Source organism: Tympanuchus pallidicinctus, unplaced genomic scaffold (genome assembly GCF_026119805.1).
Source record: "Tympanuchus pallidicinctus isolate F22 unplaced genomic scaffold, pur_lepc_1.0 scaffold14, whole genome shotgun sequence".
NCBI classification, from domain to species: Eukaryota; Metazoa; Chordata; class Aves; order Galliformes; family Phasianidae; genus Tympanuchus; species Tympanuchus pallidicinctus.
In genome coordinates this window covers 9,560,351-9,577,440 of record NW_026294659.1, presented here as the reverse complement: position 1 = coordinate 9,577,440, position 17,090 = coordinate 9,560,351, and the positions used below count along the sequence as shown (strand labels likewise).

General features: G+C 39.2%; 1 protein-coding gene across 1 annotated transcript in view; it reads left to right on the top strand.

The window, feature by feature from the left end:
* MED14 (mediator complex subunit 14) overlaps nt 1–17,090 on the top strand; it is a 34,901-nt gene that overhangs the window by 13,350 nt on the left and 4,461 nt on the right. The window contains exons 9-27 of the mRNA XM_052674024.1: nt 239–389; nt 2,993–3,104; nt 3,768–3,893; nt 4,487–4,565; nt 6,114–6,273; nt 6,621–6,815; nt 7,414–7,548; nt 8,002–8,078; nt 9,958–10,118; nt 10,390–10,536; nt 10,623–10,714; nt 11,848–12,000; nt 12,241–12,510; nt 12,831–12,980; nt 13,519–13,630; nt 14,234–14,365; nt 15,054–15,236; nt 15,902–16,137; nt 16,786–16,965. Coding sequence (XP_052529984.1) covers nt 239–389; nt 2,993–3,104; nt 3,768–3,893; nt 4,487–4,565; nt 6,114–6,273; nt 6,621–6,815; nt 7,414–7,548; nt 8,002–8,078; nt 9,958–10,118; nt 10,390–10,536; nt 10,623–10,714; nt 11,848–12,000; nt 12,241–12,510; nt 12,831–12,980; nt 13,519–13,630; nt 14,234–14,365; nt 15,054–15,236; nt 15,902–16,137; nt 16,786–16,965 — 2,851 coding nt within the window. The remainder of the gene's footprint in view (nt 1–238; nt 390–2,992; nt 3,105–3,767; nt 3,894–4,486; nt 4,566–6,113; nt 6,274–6,620; nt 6,816–7,413; nt 7,549–8,001; nt 8,079–9,957; nt 10,119–10,389; nt 10,537–10,622; nt 10,715–11,847; nt 12,001–12,240; nt 12,511–12,830; nt 12,981–13,518; nt 13,631–14,233; nt 14,366–15,053; nt 15,237–15,901; nt 16,138–16,785; nt 16,966–17,090) is intronic.

Sequence of the window (17,090 nt, the reverse complement as noted above, 5' to 3'; positions counted from 1 at the left end):
TCCAAATGCTCTTCTGACTCCCATGTTGAGTTTGCAGCCATCTAAAACTCCTTATGTGGATATAGTTTACTAATGTTTCTTCATTTAAAGATTAAACTAAATGTTTTATTCAGTTCCACTTACATAATAGAACTTTTATACAGAGCTCTCAGAATTAAGAATTAGCTGCTGAAAAGCATTTTTTCTGCTATTTCAATTAATAGCAGAATAGTGTTTTAATTTTTCCCTTTGTTTTAAGCCAACAGGTGCTTGGCAGGAAAACAGGGACTGCTTCTGTTCATAAGGTCACTATTAAGATTGACGAGACTGATGTCTCAAAACCCTTGCAAATATCCCATGAACCTCCACTGCCAGCCTGTGATTCCAAACTGATGGAAAGAGCCATGAAGGTAAAAGTTTGCTTTGTAAGAAGCGTCTACTTCTGTAAATCAGCAACTTAAAAATATTTGTTGTGCTTTGATTCTGTTCAGAGAGCAGTACTATGACTGATACTAACCTGTCACTGTAGATCACAGGGTGTTAATGTTGAGACCATAAATTGTTGTTACAAATTAGTGGTCTTGACTTTTGTCTTTAGCATTACACCTACTTTTCAGTGCTTAATATACTACTTACGATGACAGAATGTTGGGGCTATGGAGGGCACCAGTGAAGCTTCAGTTTTATTTAGTACTTGGCTTGAAATATTTTACAAAGAGCTGTTACAAGGAGCTTCCCTTTTCCATCTTGAAGATGCTGTGCAACCTTCCTATGAAAATCAGCTTCCACATGTGACTTCAGCTGACCATCCAGCAGCATTATTCAGTTTGGAAAATATTGCATTATGATTGGAAAATGTTGTACAAAAGAGTCAATGTAGTTTGCTTGTTACAAGGGTTATGCAAAACTTGATTTTAGATTATGACCAATGAGACCATTGTAAATTTGAGATCTATCGAAGTTAATGCTCGCCCCCTTTCATTCTCTGTGCTTAGAGATTTTACTGGCTTTGCTGTTCTGCTGTTATATAATTACAGCTAACATTGTTATTCTGGCTGTCTTTTTGTGTTTAAGATACTATACAATACTGGCACAAACAGGTAGATTTGTCTGAGTGGATTGTTATACATTAATGTACTGAAAATTTGATGTAGTTGTGGAAGTTACAGTAAATTGTTTTGAAGTCTATGTAACTGATAGCAGCTGCTGAACTGAGATATTCCTGTGAATGTTTAAATGCTTGATTTTAAGGCCTTGTCTTGGAAAGCTAATCTTACAGGACAAAGTTGTTCTGGTATACATGAAGGTAGGTACTGATATTTTATATACTTCTGTGCTGGGATAAATCTATTCTGCGTTTATCTCTTATGCAAGAATAGAATTTGGGTTCAATTTACCTTGAGCAGTTTTCAGAGCAACATAATGTTAAGAAGAAGGTTTTGTGGTAAACTGTGGCTTTGCTTAGGCAAAATATGTAGGTAAAATAACTGTAAAGTGAATAGATATAAGTGTAAATGCTTCAATTTAGGTTGCACAAGTCGTTTAAAGCAAATATGAGTTGGAGATGTAAACTTCAGCGCTGCCAATAGATAGATACTCTTGGGTTCAGTGGGGTTGCTCATGTTCACAATCTGCCTCTTCACCTCACTACATTGTCACTCCTTCTAGCAAGACTAAAATGAGTATGTTATGTTTCATTCTACTGCTACGTGTGCTTTTGGGCTGTGAAATGTGGTCCAAGCGCTGGAGTACCTCTCCCATAAAGAGAGGCTAAGAGGTCTGGGATTGTTCAGCCTGCAGAAGAGAAGCCTTCAGGGAGACCTTAGAGCAGCCTTCCAGTACCTAAAGAGAACCTAAAGGGAAGATGGAGAGGGACTTTTTACCAGGAAGTATAGTAATAGGACAAGGGCTAGTGATATTAAATGTAAAGAGGGTAGATTTAGATAAAGTATTGGGAAGAAATTCCTCACAGTCAGGATGGTGACCTGGACCAGGTTACCTGGAGAAGCTATGGATGACCCGTTTGGGTCATCCGTATGGAGACATTTGAGGCCAGGTTGGATAGGGCCCTGGGCAGCCTGATCTAGAGAAAATTGTCCCTGCCCGTGGCAGAGTGGTTGTAAGGAGATGGTCTTTAAGGTCACAGAATCACCCGGGTTGGAAGAGACCTCAAAGATCATGTAGTTCCAACCCCCCTGCCCAGCAGGGCCACCAAACGTACACATTCAGATCAGGTTGCCCAGGACCCCGTCCAACCTGGCCTTGAACACGTCCAAGGACGGGGCATCCACAACCTCCCTGGGCAGCCCGTTCCAGGGCCTAACTACTCTCCTTGTAAAGAACTGCCCCCTAACATCCAACCTAAATCTTCCCTCCTTCAACTTGGATCCATTTCCCCTAGTCCTGCTGTTGTCAGCCCTTTTGAAGAGTTTACTCCCCTCCTGGGTGTAGGTTCCCTTCAGGTATTGATAGGCTGCCATGAGGTCACCCCGCAGCCTTCTCTTCTCCAGGCTGAACAAGCCCAACTCCCTCAGCCTGTCCTCATAGGGGAGGTGCTCCAGCCCCCTGATCATCTTAGTCGCCCTCCTCTGGACCCTTTCCAAAATCTCAATGTCTTTCTTGTACTGAGGGCTCCACACCTGGACACAGTACTCCAGGTGGGGCCTCACAAGAGGTCCTTTAAGCCCAAACCATTCTATGATTTGTGTAGAAGTATTCATATGCTAATCGTTTTGTTTATTTTTCTGTAGCTTAAGCTTGTTATGAACAGGTGCATGCTGAGCTGGAAAATACTCCAGCCTTGATCTAGAACAAGTAGATCTGCACAGGGACTGATGACTGTGTGTTTATTGTATTTTGTAGTGAAACAAATACTCTGGTGAACCAAAAGCATTATTAACCTAAGTTCTCAGCAGATGAATTCCAAAGTAATCATTTTATTAAGCTTTGTTTTTGTGTGCTAGGGCATAAAGCCCATGTGTCAGATTTGACATTGCTTGGAACTTTTTTCCAGATTGACCATCTATCAATAGAAAAACTCCTAATAGACAGTGTCCATGCAAGATCTCATCAAAAACTCCAGGAGCTGAAAGCCATTCTGAAGAGTTACAATGTTAATGACAATTGTACGTGTTTTCTACCAAAATGTGCTTGCAATCTTTCTCCTTTTATCCCTAGGAATGCTTTCTGTTTTTCTTGTTGTTTCTTGTTCTCATTAATTTGAACAAAAAAAAATATGAATAAAAACGTAGGACAGTATGTTCAATATTAAAAAGATCCAGCTTTAAATTATTCTGCATTGCTAATTAAAATACTCAATGATATCTATCTGTAAACGTGGTGTAATAGCTGAAGTTGCTAGAGTATTATGCTGTGGAAGGGTTGGAAGTTGTCTACTGTAAAACTAGCTTGGAGCTGAAAGCAAATCTTCCAGTGTATTAAACTGACTTTGAGTGAGGCTTCAACTGCTGGTGAAACTGAGATTCAAATTGAGCTTACAATCTTGAAACAGTGAGTTAAAAAGTATTCATGTTGGTTTTTTTATTTAGTCTGGCTTTTCTGCATGGCTTATTATAAGCAGTTTTCACCAAGAAATTACTGTATTCAGTTTCCTCTTCATCTTGAGTATAATAATGTGCAAATGCTTATACTGAATTCAGAACTACTGCAAGTTAAAAATCTTTCCTGTTAAAAGCAAACGTGTTTGGAGATTGTAATGGGCTGAACTTTAACATGATGAACTTGAATTCTGTGGCTAATTATTAACTTTTTTTTTTTTGTTACCGTAGCATTCATTGAGACAGCTCTTCCAACTCTTGTAATTCCAATTTTGGAGCCATGTGGTCGATCAGAGTGTCTGCATGTTTTTGTTGATCTCCATTCTGGAATGTTTCAATTGATGCTCTATGGCGTTGGTAAGTAGGTAAAACAAAGTAGGGTTACAAGATATCAAATACAGCCTGTATTATGAGGTTGTTTTGTGTGAACAGTTCTGTCAAGTCTTTGAAATTCCGGAAGTGAGGGTTAAGCTGATGAGCTGTGTGTTTGAGTGATCTAGATATTTTACTTGAATGTGAATAGATGAGCGGATCTTTGTGTTTATGATACACGGTTCAGCATATCTTATGAGAAGAAGTGACTGTATATTGTTAGACATCATTTGCAATTTTTTTTCCTTAGGGCTTATGTTCCCTAGGCAGAGCTGGTAATGATTCAAGTCATTTCATGTGGATGTGATTGGCCTTAAATATTTTAAGATATTTTTCAAGTCTAACTTAGCATTTAGATTTCTCTCTTTCTGTGTTTGTTTTGTTTTTGTTTTTAGGTAAATTCTTTTGGCTTTTTTGCCTAAGAACATACTACTTTGGTTCCACAAGCATTATGGATCGTTTGTTTTGTATCTTAATTGTAGTTGCTAAGTTAAACAAAACACTTTCATTAGAAGATCAAAAGCTTACTGTTTTAAGAGCAGTTGTTAAGAGTATTTATTCACTTGATATTCTTACAGATCAAGTGACACTGGATGACATAGAGAAGTGTGTTAATGATGATATGAAGCGGATCATTCCTTGGCTCCAGCAGCTTAAGTGAGAGACTTGAGTAATTCATTTAGTTACTATAGAAGGAGTTACCATGTTTGCATTTTGGATGTTTGTACTTGCTTGGCTTTGTGTACTTTTTCTGTGTCCTAAGCAACTTTGAGTATTTGTTGCCTCCTTTAAATGAGTGGAGAAAAAATTTTTGCAGGGTGATGATTGCACAGTCTGCCTTTAGTTTGCCTTCTTGCACATATCCTCAGGTGTTGCTTGCTTGCACGCTCTGCATGAAGTCTTCTCACTTCATCAGGAGCAAACCACTTGCTTCCTGAGGATCTCATTTTGTGTCCATGCTCATTTTCCTTCTCCTTTATTCCATTTTGTTTCTACGGCTGAATTCTTCTTGTTTCTCAGGAAGAGCAATTTCCCTTTTCACAACACAAAGGGAAAGCCAGGAAGGGACCTAGAATGATTTAAATAATACGTTTATCTTCTAATATTTCTGCCCTGGCAGAAGTATTGAACTTCATATCTTTGCTCTTTAGAGCCCTGAGATTTAGGCGCAAGATACGTTTTGCTCTCCCATAAGAGGTTGTAGCAAATAATACAAATACGACTTACATCCACAGAAAAACCAAATTCCACCTGCTCTTTCTTTTTGGAAATTCCCAGTACTCTGAGCTAATTGCAGAGTGAAGCCTCCATTTGGGGGATTTAGTTTCTAAAAGAGGCATGATGACGCATGAAGCACTGGCACCCTGGAGAAACTAATCAACCTCCCTTTGTCATAAATAATGTGCTCAAGATAATGTTTTGGGTAGTGCTGTTGTTTCTGAGTAAGCTAGACAGTCCTATGAAGTGTCTTTTTGGACAATTAATCTCAGATGTTTCTGTGAGAATAAAGATGGTGCATCCTGTTGGACAGACATTGAACAGCCACGCTTTTCACTGCTGCTCTCAGTTGAAGTTTGACTGAGAAACCACGCCATGCATTGCTTCCCTCCTTCAAGCCTAGGTTGGCTTTCTGGTCTTGCCACCATAGTTGAAATCAATCTGAGTAGACTCAAGTTTAATTCCATGCATCAGAATAAGTTTGTTTGTCTTGCTGGGGTTCTTTACTTCCAAACTTATTCAATGGAATTAGGTTGTTTTTATAATGTGATCAAGAGTGATATTAATCCATTTTAGGTGACCTTCTTACTGCCTTGTTCATCAGCACGCGGGAGCAAAGATTTCTTTTTTCTATATCCAAAATAACAGGAGATTCTAAATCATATAATGTGCTTGTTTTATATCTTGTTTATTCTTTTTATATTGCAATTTTATATTGGAATATAAGTATATATTTATATTCATTCAATAAATAATTTCAAGGCTTTTCTTCATAAACTAGCAGCTATCTGTGTCCCAAGCTGAAAGAAGTATGTAAATATAGCAATAAGGAAATACAAACTCAGCAGGAAAAAAAAAAATCTGTTTAACTGTGTGTAGCTTGCGCAGCAGTATTAGATGTTGTTTTAGATTATGGATGGCTCCTAGTGTGACACTAAAATAATTTAAAACAATCTCAAAGTACTAATGCCTTTATTTCAATGCAAGGTTCTGGCTTGGACAGCAACGTTGCAAACAGTCAATAAAGCATCTGCCTACAGTGAGCAGTGAAACACTTCAGCTAGCTAATCATGCTAGCCATCCAGTGGGAAACCTTTCCAAACACAAATTGTTTATCAAACTCACTCGTCTTCCACAGTACTACATTGTAAGTATCTGAAAAATACTTCTTATCTTCTCTCCTCAGGCAATTTGTAATGGTAACTCTAAGATTAGGAAGAAAGTTAATTGCTGTAATCCTTGTGGGTTTGTTAGGCAGTCAGGCTCATAAAGAGGAGGGGGACATAAACGTTTGTTACTCAGCAGCCTTCATGTTCTCTTTATATTCCTGAAATTCTAGTCTTTCTCTTCTTGGATCCCTTTTGTAGCCACCGTATTAGTATCTTAAAAAAGAGGGCTGTGTTTTCCTGCAGAAACTGGGGGAAGAATAGAAACTGATGTAGGCATAACCTCAATTGATGGTCTTGTTGATTTTGTTATTTTGTTTTAATGCAGGTTGTAGAGATGTTTGATGTTCCTGGCAACCCCACAGAACTAGAGTACAAGTACTACTTCCTCTCAGTGAGCTATGCTGAAGGAGATGACAACCCTGCTACTGCACTTCTGTTACAGCAGTTCAAGCCAAACATTGAAGAGTTGGTACTAGATACAAAAAGTGGGAAACAAATGAAAAGTGGTGTCAAGCGCAAGGTATGCATTTCAAAAGCCTTCAGGCTCGTTCTAAAGAGTGGAAGCCAAACACATGTTCTTAGCATCATTACCAGCTTTAGTGCAGCTGTTTCAAAGTTTGTGTGGCTGACAGCTTACACTGAGGCTTAGTAGGGCTGCTTCCCCAGGGAGTTACAGGGAAACTATTTTCCAACAGTTATCATCTTTGAATTCATGCCAAACCTTCTTAGTTGGTCTAAAAGAAAGCCAAGGGAGAGCACTGTACAGAGGTAGTTAGCATAGCTTGTATTAGCAAAGCACTGCTATCAGCGTGATATGCTTTGTGCCATAGAAGTGTAGTCTTTGAAAGACTATGGGGAGACTATGGGGACCCACAGGAGTTGCTTCTTGGGGCCGGGTTGACCTGGCTTACTGGTGTGTAAATACTGTTTGGAGGAAGGAGGTGATTATAAAATTACTTCAAATTAATTGCTGTAGTCCTGAAGTTGACCCTTTAGGAATTTTTCTCAGTGTGTGTTTCATTTAAAATTCAGATGAATTAGGTGGTTGGCTGACATCTGCTCAAAATGTTTACTCCAAAATGTGCAAGAGTATTTATTTGTCTTTATTTTAATTCTAGTTGTCTGGTGATCCATGTTCCATAGAACCTAAGAAACCAAAACGGACGGGAGAAATGTGTGCCTTCAATAAAGTCCTAGCTCATATTGTAGCCATGTGTGATACAAACATGCCATTTATAGGGCTTCGTTTGGAGGTATGTATTAAGAAATATTTTGTTTGGTTCTTCTCTTCTGCTGCTCGTGACTCTTTTGTCCACACGTTCTCTAAACAGTTACATCTAGACATGTTCACTTTGTAGTCCCTTTCTAGATGAGTCTGGGTAGCTGACGTTCTACTTCGGGTTGCTCTAGTCTTGTAGCTGGTTCTCTAATATCAAGCACTAACTGCAGAAGACTTCAGAAGCTGTGGGAAAAGGAAAAATGAGAGGATGAAAGAGAGGCTTGTGGGAGAGCATGAGAAAGAACTTCTTACCACATTTACACAACCTGGTTTTTGGCTTTCCAGTGCTAGAGGATATGAAATATCTGTCATCCTTAGCAAAAGAAAATACTAATAATAATAATAATAATGAAAACCCTTGAGAAAGCTGCACTTACTTTGCTTGACTTTTTTTGCATGAGATAACCTTTTTCTTGTTCATTTGTAGTTATCCAATATGGACATTCCTCACCAAGGAGTACAAGTAGAAGGAGATGGCTTTAGCCATGCCATACGTTTATTAAAGTAAGGGGATATACTCCTGTTTGATTTAATTACTGTACATATGCTTGTGAGAAAAAAGGATTGTTCAGAGATTAACACTAAAAATGTTGTGGGGGCTGGGATTTGGAGGGAGTTGATTTGTTTCACTGTTGTGTGTTTTGCATTCTTGTTTGAAGCAGTGGTGTACAAAGAAGAAAGTAAGAATACGCTCAAAGCCAGCTATTGTTTGTTTTTCTCATTAGCTTAAACCAGGGTGCTCTGAAAACAATCTCTGACAGTCCTCAATTGTAACATCCAGGCAATGCTAAGGAATCTACAGCATTGTGGTGACTGATGCATTTGTAATTGCAATTTTAGATCAGGTCAGAGACCTGCTTACTCCATATGTTATTAACAATGACCAGTATGTGAGACTGCAGAGGAAAATGCAAGGGAGCCCAGAAAAGGCAATTGCATGGTTTAAGAACTTGTGAAGGAAACATCTGGGGCTCTTACGGTAAAGAGTGACATGGACCTCTGGAGGTCACCTGGTGTAGCCATCTGCTCAAAGCTGAATTTTCCAGTCGCCAAGGATTTATGGCACAGAGACCTCCAACGCTGACCAGAGGGGAGTAGTCATTTGCTTTGACTGTCTCAGCTAATGCTAATACAGTCTGGGATGCAGTGGTCTGGCACTGCTGCAACGACATGCTGCTGACTCCTGTTCAGCTTCTCGCTCGGGCCCCCAAGTTCTATTTCTGCAGAGCTACTATGCAGCCAGTCAGCTCGCACCCTGTGCTGCTGCACAAGGTTATCTTTTGCCCAGTGCAGGACTGCATTTCTTTTTGCTGAACTTCATGAGGTTTCTGTTAACTCATGCCTTCAGCCAGCTGAGGTCTGTCTAAATGGCAGCCCTGTCCTCCAACGTGCTGAGTGCTGCTCCCTTCTGTTTGACATCACCTGTGTATTCCTTGACATCATGTAGATTGTTGAAGTTAAATATTATTGGCCTCTGTATTAACTCCAAGGAGTGCCAACCATATGCAGCCACCAATTTGACCTGGAACTTTTGGCCACAGTGCTTTCTATCATCAGTCCAGCCAGTTTTTGACATTCCTTGGGGCTTACCTCAAGCCTCACCGGTTCAACTTCAGGTTGTGTTATGAAGTAAAATAAATTATATCAATTTTACAGCAAAGAAACAACAGCAAATGCCACCAAACCCACAGTTTTCTGAAGTGTAAAATAAACTGCTTAACTTTTTCTACTCTGCTGAGATACATTGTGGTATAAAGGCATCAGTCTTCAAATGCATCAGTCTCTACCTTTTTAACTGCAGACAAGTAAGCTGGATTTAGGGATGCTATATGACATTTCTGAAATAAACTCAATTTGTAGAGAAGTTAGGCATATTTTTACTTCAGCTTTGTTTACTGTGTCCTCTAAATTCAATTCTCGCATTGGCATATGAGTAAATTAGTGGGCATTAAGATAATTGCTAGGTTACTCATTGCATTTAAAGTGAACTTGTTCAGAAGGAGACCTGATACACAAATTCAGGTTGCCACAGAATTTTATTTTCATTTGTTTTAGCTTGTTTCTCTGTATAAAAGCTTTATATTAGTGTGCTCCTACTTTTATCTGGAGATCAGGGCAGTTCAGCGGTTCCATCAAAAGTCTGTAATTTGCAAGTGTTGAATCCGTATAAAAATTGGTCTTAACTCACTGTGCTTTTATAACACACAATCCTTGAAGAGGAGTAAGGTCTCCAACTGTGTGGTCCAGCTGTCTGTCTTACTGTTGATTATTCATTTTTTTCATGTCCAGACACATAAGTCCTTCAGGAAATGTTAAAAGGTGTTATTTTTCAGTTTGGGGACTACACTGTGTGCAACTGAGGTCCTCTTTTCTTCACAAATAGAATTCCTCCCTGTAAAGGTGTAAACGAGGAAACACAGAAGGCTCTGGACCGATCTCTTCTTGATTGCACTTTCCGATTACAAGGTAGAAATAATCGCACGTGGGTCGCTGAGCTGGTGTTTGCAAATTGTCCACTTAATAGCACCTCATCCAGGGAGCAAGGTAAGAGAGGTCAGGTAAACCTTGTGTCTTTATCCTACGTGTTGTCTGCTCCAGTATCATTATGATCTTTTTGCGTTAAGGGACAACTATCTACTCTTAAAATTTCTAAGGAGCCACAGTGCACCTTTATCAAACACTCTTGACTGTTGAGTTGATTCTTTTTTATTATTTAAGTATGCTTCCTGGACTCTCTCCACAGTTAAATCATAGTCTGTAAACCCCAGTTTAGGAACCACTTGTTTAATTAGTATTTACTGTTCTAACCCTGTAGGACCAACCCGTCATGTTTACCTTACATATGAAAACCAGTTATCTGAACCAGTTGGAGGTCGCAAAGTTGTTGAGATGTTCCTCAATGACTGGAACAGCATTGCTCGGCTGTACGAATGTGTCCTGGAGTTTGCACGGTCCTTACCAGGTACAGAAATAGCCTCCTTTTCTTTAAAAATTATATTTACAGATTACTGTGGTTTTCTCATGCTCTTTTCTCTGCTCTCTTCAAAGACATACCCAACCACTTAAACATTTTCTCAGAAGTTCGTATCTACAATTACCGAAAGCTTATCCTTTGTTATGGAACTACCAAGGGGAGCTCAGTAAGTAATTCCTAAGTCCACTTAAAATGTGTATTTGAGAACACATTGGGCGGGCCTGGAGTTCTTAGAATTGCAACAAAATATATCCTGGTATTGTGTTATTATGGAATTAATATTATTCAATGTAAAAAAGACAGAAATAAAGGGCTCTGGATTAGTAATTTGCTAGATTCTTTCTTGTCTAGAATTTTTGACAATCTGTTCAATGTACTTCAAACTGTGGGAAGGAGAGTTGATCCTTCTCCTGGCATCATTGATCTGTCAGCATAGCTTACGGTTGGTGAAGGCTGGTGTAGCAGCTGTGTTCAAACTTATGATGTGTTGCTACTGCTGTTATATTGGGATGTATGAATCTTCTAAGCTTAATGTTGCTTTAGAGAAATGACTCAGTTTTTTAAATGTAGTATTGTGCTTTTAAATGGGACAATCCCTAATTATTTTGTAGCAGTACTGTTCTCTTGATCAGAAGTCTAGCTTACTCTGTAGTGTTTGAATTTACAGCGTATTAATGACTTTGTCTACTGTCCGTGTGCTTGCTCACTCCCTTGCACTACATGCAGGGCAAGGAATGAAGTAACCACATTTATTACAGACTAATAATATAGTTGAGTGTGCTCTGATGCAAAGTAGTTGATGCACTTGAAATTTGCATCCTGGAAATTCTTTGTGTTCATATTTTTTACAAGTATTTCTATGTGTATTTTATTGTGACTGTTAGTCTTAGTAAGCAATGAGAGTAGCATTGTAGATTTTGTGTGTCACTTCCTTACATATTAGCTTGTCCAGTTCTTTTTTTTTGTGACATGGTGGAGATAATCAGTCCACTTCCAGCAACTCTTGATCAGTTCTCTGTGGTATGAGTCTCTCATGTTTAATTTCTTCAGTCTCAACTCTGTCAGAAAAGGCACTTGTTCGAGTTGATTGACTTGCTGAAGTAACTGTCTGGTTTGATGGTTGTCAACAATCCAGCTAACTAAATAAGTTATGCAAAAGCTAACAGAAGTCTTTCCAGAACCTGAACGGTGAGTTAGGAATCTGAGGTTTTGTGAAAAAGGATAAAAGTGAGATCAGACCAGCTTTCTTGTAATAACCTCTTGCTTCTAGTTTCCAAGGTCTTGTTCTTAATGTTGCAGATCAGCATTCAGTGGAACTCCATACTCCAAAAGTTCCACATTTCACTGGGAACTGTTGGCCCAAACTCAGGTTGCAGTAACTGCCACAACACAATCCTGCACCAGCTCCAGGAGATGTTTAATAAAACACCAAACGTGGTGCTGCTGTTACAGGTAATGTTTTAAACGCTTCCCTCAGGAAAAGTCCAAGGTGACTAAGAGGTGATTGCTGATTAAACTGTTATCTTCAAAATTACATGTGTGTATTGATTATGAATCTCCTTGGCAGAAGGTGACTTGGGAAAGATAGTACCTTTCCTGCCTCTATTATATCTGTCCCCACCCAGCCCAGATTTGTGCAGACTTTTACTTGACGGTAAGCCGTCTGGTCTCTCAATATCTGTTCTTTTTCAGGTTTTGTTTGACACTCAGGCTCCATTAAATGCCATCAACAAACTTCCAACTGTGCCCATGCTGGGTCTGACTCAACGCACTAACACTGCCTATCAGTGTTTCTCGATTTTGCCACAGTCACCTACGCATATCAGGCTGGCTTTCAGGAACATGTACTGCATTGACATCTACTGCCGGAGCCGTGGCGTTGTAGCGATACGTGATGGAGCATACAGTCTTTTTGACAACAGCAAAATAGTTGAAGGTTTTTACCCTGCACCTGGATTAAAGGTGACTGTTTCCAAGTTGTTTTTAAGTTGGTGTTTCGGGTAACTAGAGATATTTCATATTACTAAGCAAGGCTTATTGTTTGGTGATGATAGAAGACCCCTTTTTGAAGGAAAGGAGGATGGCTGTGAATTGAACTTGAAGATCCACTTTCCACAGAAAAATTCTGTTTATGAATTCATATATTTTATAAACTTTATATACTATGTGTAATGAATGCTTACTAGTGGTTAGTTCTGCTTCTGCTAATGACCTGTGGTCATTCATGTAATACAATGCAAATGGAAAAAAACTGTTTACTAACAAAACCTTTTTATCCACAGACATTCCTGAACATGTTTGTTGACAGCAACCAGGATGCACGAAGACGGTCTGTAAATGAAGACGATAACCCGCCCTCTCCTATTGGAGGTGACATGATGGATTCTTTGATATCTCAGCTTCAGCCACAGCAACCACAGCAACCACAGCAGGTAGCCTACAGACAAAAGTTAAAAATGTTTAGTTTAGTCTTCCTCAAATTTTTTAAGATTACTTTCTGGAATAATTGGCAGTGAAGAATTGAATGGGAGACTATAAAAGTGTTACATGATGGAATTTCCCTTGGGGCAAAACATTAATTTGTCATTTTTTATTCCAATGTAAACAGCCCGTAGCAGATGACCAGCAACTTTAAAGTGTCATATGAGACTTGCCATTTTAGAAGCAAAGCTTTGATGGAGGGTGGGAAAATGGCTGTTGAGGATGAAAGATGAGGGGCAGGGAAGGGAAGGGGAAGAGTCAGGAGATTTCTCTGTACAGAGTGGTGGATAAGGAAGGATGAGATACAGAGACATTTTTGTCTTGAAAAACTATAAAATAATTAAAAAAAAAAATAGTGTGTTGTGAACAAGGTGGTATAGGGAATTGAATAAAGCATAGATAAAGATCAAACTCTCACTAGTATTCTCTTGCACTCAGTTTTTGTTCGAAATGATGAAAGACTTCTGTTGTCTTTGTTAACACTTTCAGCCGTTTGCAAAGCAGGCAGGAGCATCAGGAGCATATCCTCTTACTTCACCACCCACCTCCTATCACAACACAGTGACACCTTCTCCATCTATGATGCACACACAGTCACCAGGTGAGATGGCTGAGAATTTGTGAGCTAATCATACTGAAAATACACATGCAGCTTTTTGTGCGTGCATCCTGCTTTCTGATATTCAAGCTGTGTTTAGCTCCAAGTTAGTCAAGTTAATATACTTTATAATTTGAAAGAACAACAAAGCAAAGTCCTGCTGTGCATGTTTTGAAGGGTGTATTTCAAAGCATAAAAAATTGGCAGAAGTGTGGCTATATAATCTTTGAGACTGTTTTATTCTTAAGGTTTATAGCTTGCTCAGTTAAAACCTGATCATTTTAAATGCCTCCTCCTTCAGAAAAGCTTTTAATCACCAAAGCTTAGCTTTCTGTTTCCAACTGTTACAGTGCAACAGTTGAATCTATTTGAATTTAGGGGAGGGGAAAATGCCATTTTTCAAGTCAGGTATCTTGTAAAGCTTCGTGTGTGTGCTGAATTCCTCTGGAAAATATAATCTTCATGCATGTACAAAATACAGCCTTTTAGTGCAATTAGAAAATCCTCGTGAATTTTGTTTCCCGACTCCCTCAAATGAGGGAGCTGTAGCAATTGGTAGAAAAAAAATGGGAAATGTGTATGTCATGATGTGATATCTTTGATCAGGAAACTTGCATGCTGCGAGCTCACCTAGTGGAGCTTTAAGAGCACCATCACCAGCATCCTTTGGTCCAACTCCTTCACCTTCTTCCCTTGGAATTACAATGGGTCAAACAGCAAACTTTGCCAGCCCACACGGTGAGTTCCTTACTGTATGCAGGGACAGGGAGAACACATTTGCTGCTCAAAATTAACTCTTCCTGGGCATAATTAAATGGGGGGGGAAAAAAAATTTCATAATTGACTTAAGTAGCTGTTTTTATACGTGTGTAACTGTTAACAGCAGTCAAAAGTCGCTGCATGGCACAGATTGCAATCAGTGAAGGTTCAGATGGTTATTTTAGCACCCCAATAAAACCATGGAGATGAACTAAGTGAAATAGATATACAGTAGACAATTTAAGAAGCTTGCTCTGATCAGCCTTGTGATAGAGTATTACACCAAAGGTACTTTTGCAGAGATAATTCCAAGATAGAGCTTAGATTAAGAACATCTTCAGCTGGAGGCTTCATCCCCAGCTGAGGCTTTCATTTGTTGAGGAGCAATAGAAACATCTATATGCAAGAGCTCTCTTTAGTTTCATCCCAGTTGTGTTAAAAGGTATTGATTTGCCTTAATGTTCTATTTTATTTTATTTTGAAAAACACAAGCAGAAAACCCTTAAATTTCTATCTTGTTTTTTTTTCATCTGCCCACTTAGTACAGATGTAAAATAAATTCTGAAAGACTGAAGGCGTCTTAAAATTGTGTAGATTTTGCAAGTATTTTTTAGTTTAGTAAGCCTTGAATTTTTTTTTTAAGATGATGGTCTTGTAATATCTGCAGGTACCATAGATCCAAGCTCACCATACACCATGATGTCACCCAGTCAGCGTGCAGGGAACTGGCCAGGATCTCCCCAGGTTTCTGGTCCATCACCAGCAGCACGGATGCCTGGAATGTCACCAGCCAACCCTTCCCTTCATTCACCTATCCCAGATGCCTCTCATTCTCCTCGAGCTGGAACAAGTAGGTTGCATTATTAGCATTACAATTGTGAAACATTCATGTTTAGCATTTCTAGTTCTGGGCATTTTTGGTAGGTTTGTGTCTCAACCTAACAGTGCTTTCTTTCTTTGTGTAGTAAAATAGGTAAAGAAATGAAGCCTTTATTCTGGACCAGTTCAAGTATTCTATAGCAAACTAGAAAATGAGTTGAATCATACAGCATTAATGTCAGCAGGATCGATGCCCTTGAAATACAAAAGTTAGTCTTAAACTATTGGGCTACGTGACTGCGAGAAAAATCTTTGGAATGAAAACAGTGATATTTGCCTACCAAAATAACTTCTCATATTATGGAGCTGTAATGCTTCTCTTGCAAGTTTGATCTAGTTGTCTTTAGATCTCATTCAGTTTGTTGTATCTGTGATATCTGCTAGCACACTGAAGAAAGAGGATAAGGGAACATGCGTGAATGTTACTGAGACTTTGCACCAATCAAGGGTTGAAGCTCTGATGCTTCGACTTTGGCTCTGTTGCTATTACTAGGCAGCTAGATGCTCAAATAAGAAAGATTAAGCTTTGGCCCACGCTGGTCATTGCTTGAGTACTGATAGCAAATCAAGTGAATGCACATCTGAGGTTTCGACTTAAATTCTTCTGTACTGCAACTACTTTTTTCTTACTAATAGGTTCCCAAGCAATGCCAACAAGCATGCCTCCACCTCGTAAACTACCTCAGCGTTCTTGGGCTGCATCCATACCTACAATCCTCACCCACAGTGCCTTGAATGTTCTGCTGTTGCCCTCTCCTACCCCTGGGCTCGTGCCAGGACTAGCTGGCAGCTATCTTTGCTCCCCGCTTGAGCGATTCCTTGGATCAGTTATTATGAGGAGACATCTTCAGAGGATCATACAACAGGAAACGGTATGCTTTAGGATGTTTTAACATTGATTTGCAAATATCAGTTTGGAGGTGTTCATCTTAGTGCTTCTGTACTCCACATCTCCAATTAGATACAGACTGAAGCACTTCAAATATCACAAGTGTTTGCTATTAGATTTGTTCTGCTATACTTCTGAATATTCCAATCTCAAGTATCAAAATTTAGAGAAAGTATTTAGTTCAGTTTCCTTTCCATGCAAGCAAGAACTGGGAAACCTATTCGGTCAAGTGAAATACAATAACTGACATAATAACTGATGCTTTGGTTTCTGTGAGTTTAGTATGTCAACTGTGAGTTAAGTAGAACAGCTGGAGGTTTACTGTGGATGTCTCTCCTTGGCAGGAATGTCTGAGGAAGTAGTTAGCAATCGACGACGACTCAGTCCTGAATGTTGCTTTAGGGTTGGAGACAAACAGTGTCACCTCTTTGCTTCATTGGCATTCTTTAAGTGATGAAGAAAAAGCCAAACCCTGCAGAGGGTTCATTCTCAAGGCAGATTTACCTGTATGTAAGAATCACATTTCTTTCTGGAAACAGCATAAGTTGACCTCTACAGTCTTGAGAGTGAATGTGTGTTTTCATGCTATTTAATGAACAAGTCATTGAATGTGATGCTTCTTTTTGTACAGCTACAGTTAATAAACTCCAATGAACCAGGTGTAATCATGTTTAAGACGGAGGCACTGAAGTGCAGGGTTGCACTCAATCCCAAAACCAACCAGACCTTGCAACTCAAAGTAACACCTGAAAATACAGGACAGTGGAAATCGGAGGAATTACAAGTTTTGGAGAAGTTCTTTGAAACAAGAGTATGTACTCAGATCACCAATGTTTACATTTTTGTGTATTCCTTTCAGTCTCTCAGCATTGGTTCTGCTGAGTTTCTTTGGGTTACGTAAGGGCTGCAAAATACAAAAATTTAACAGCTGTGTAT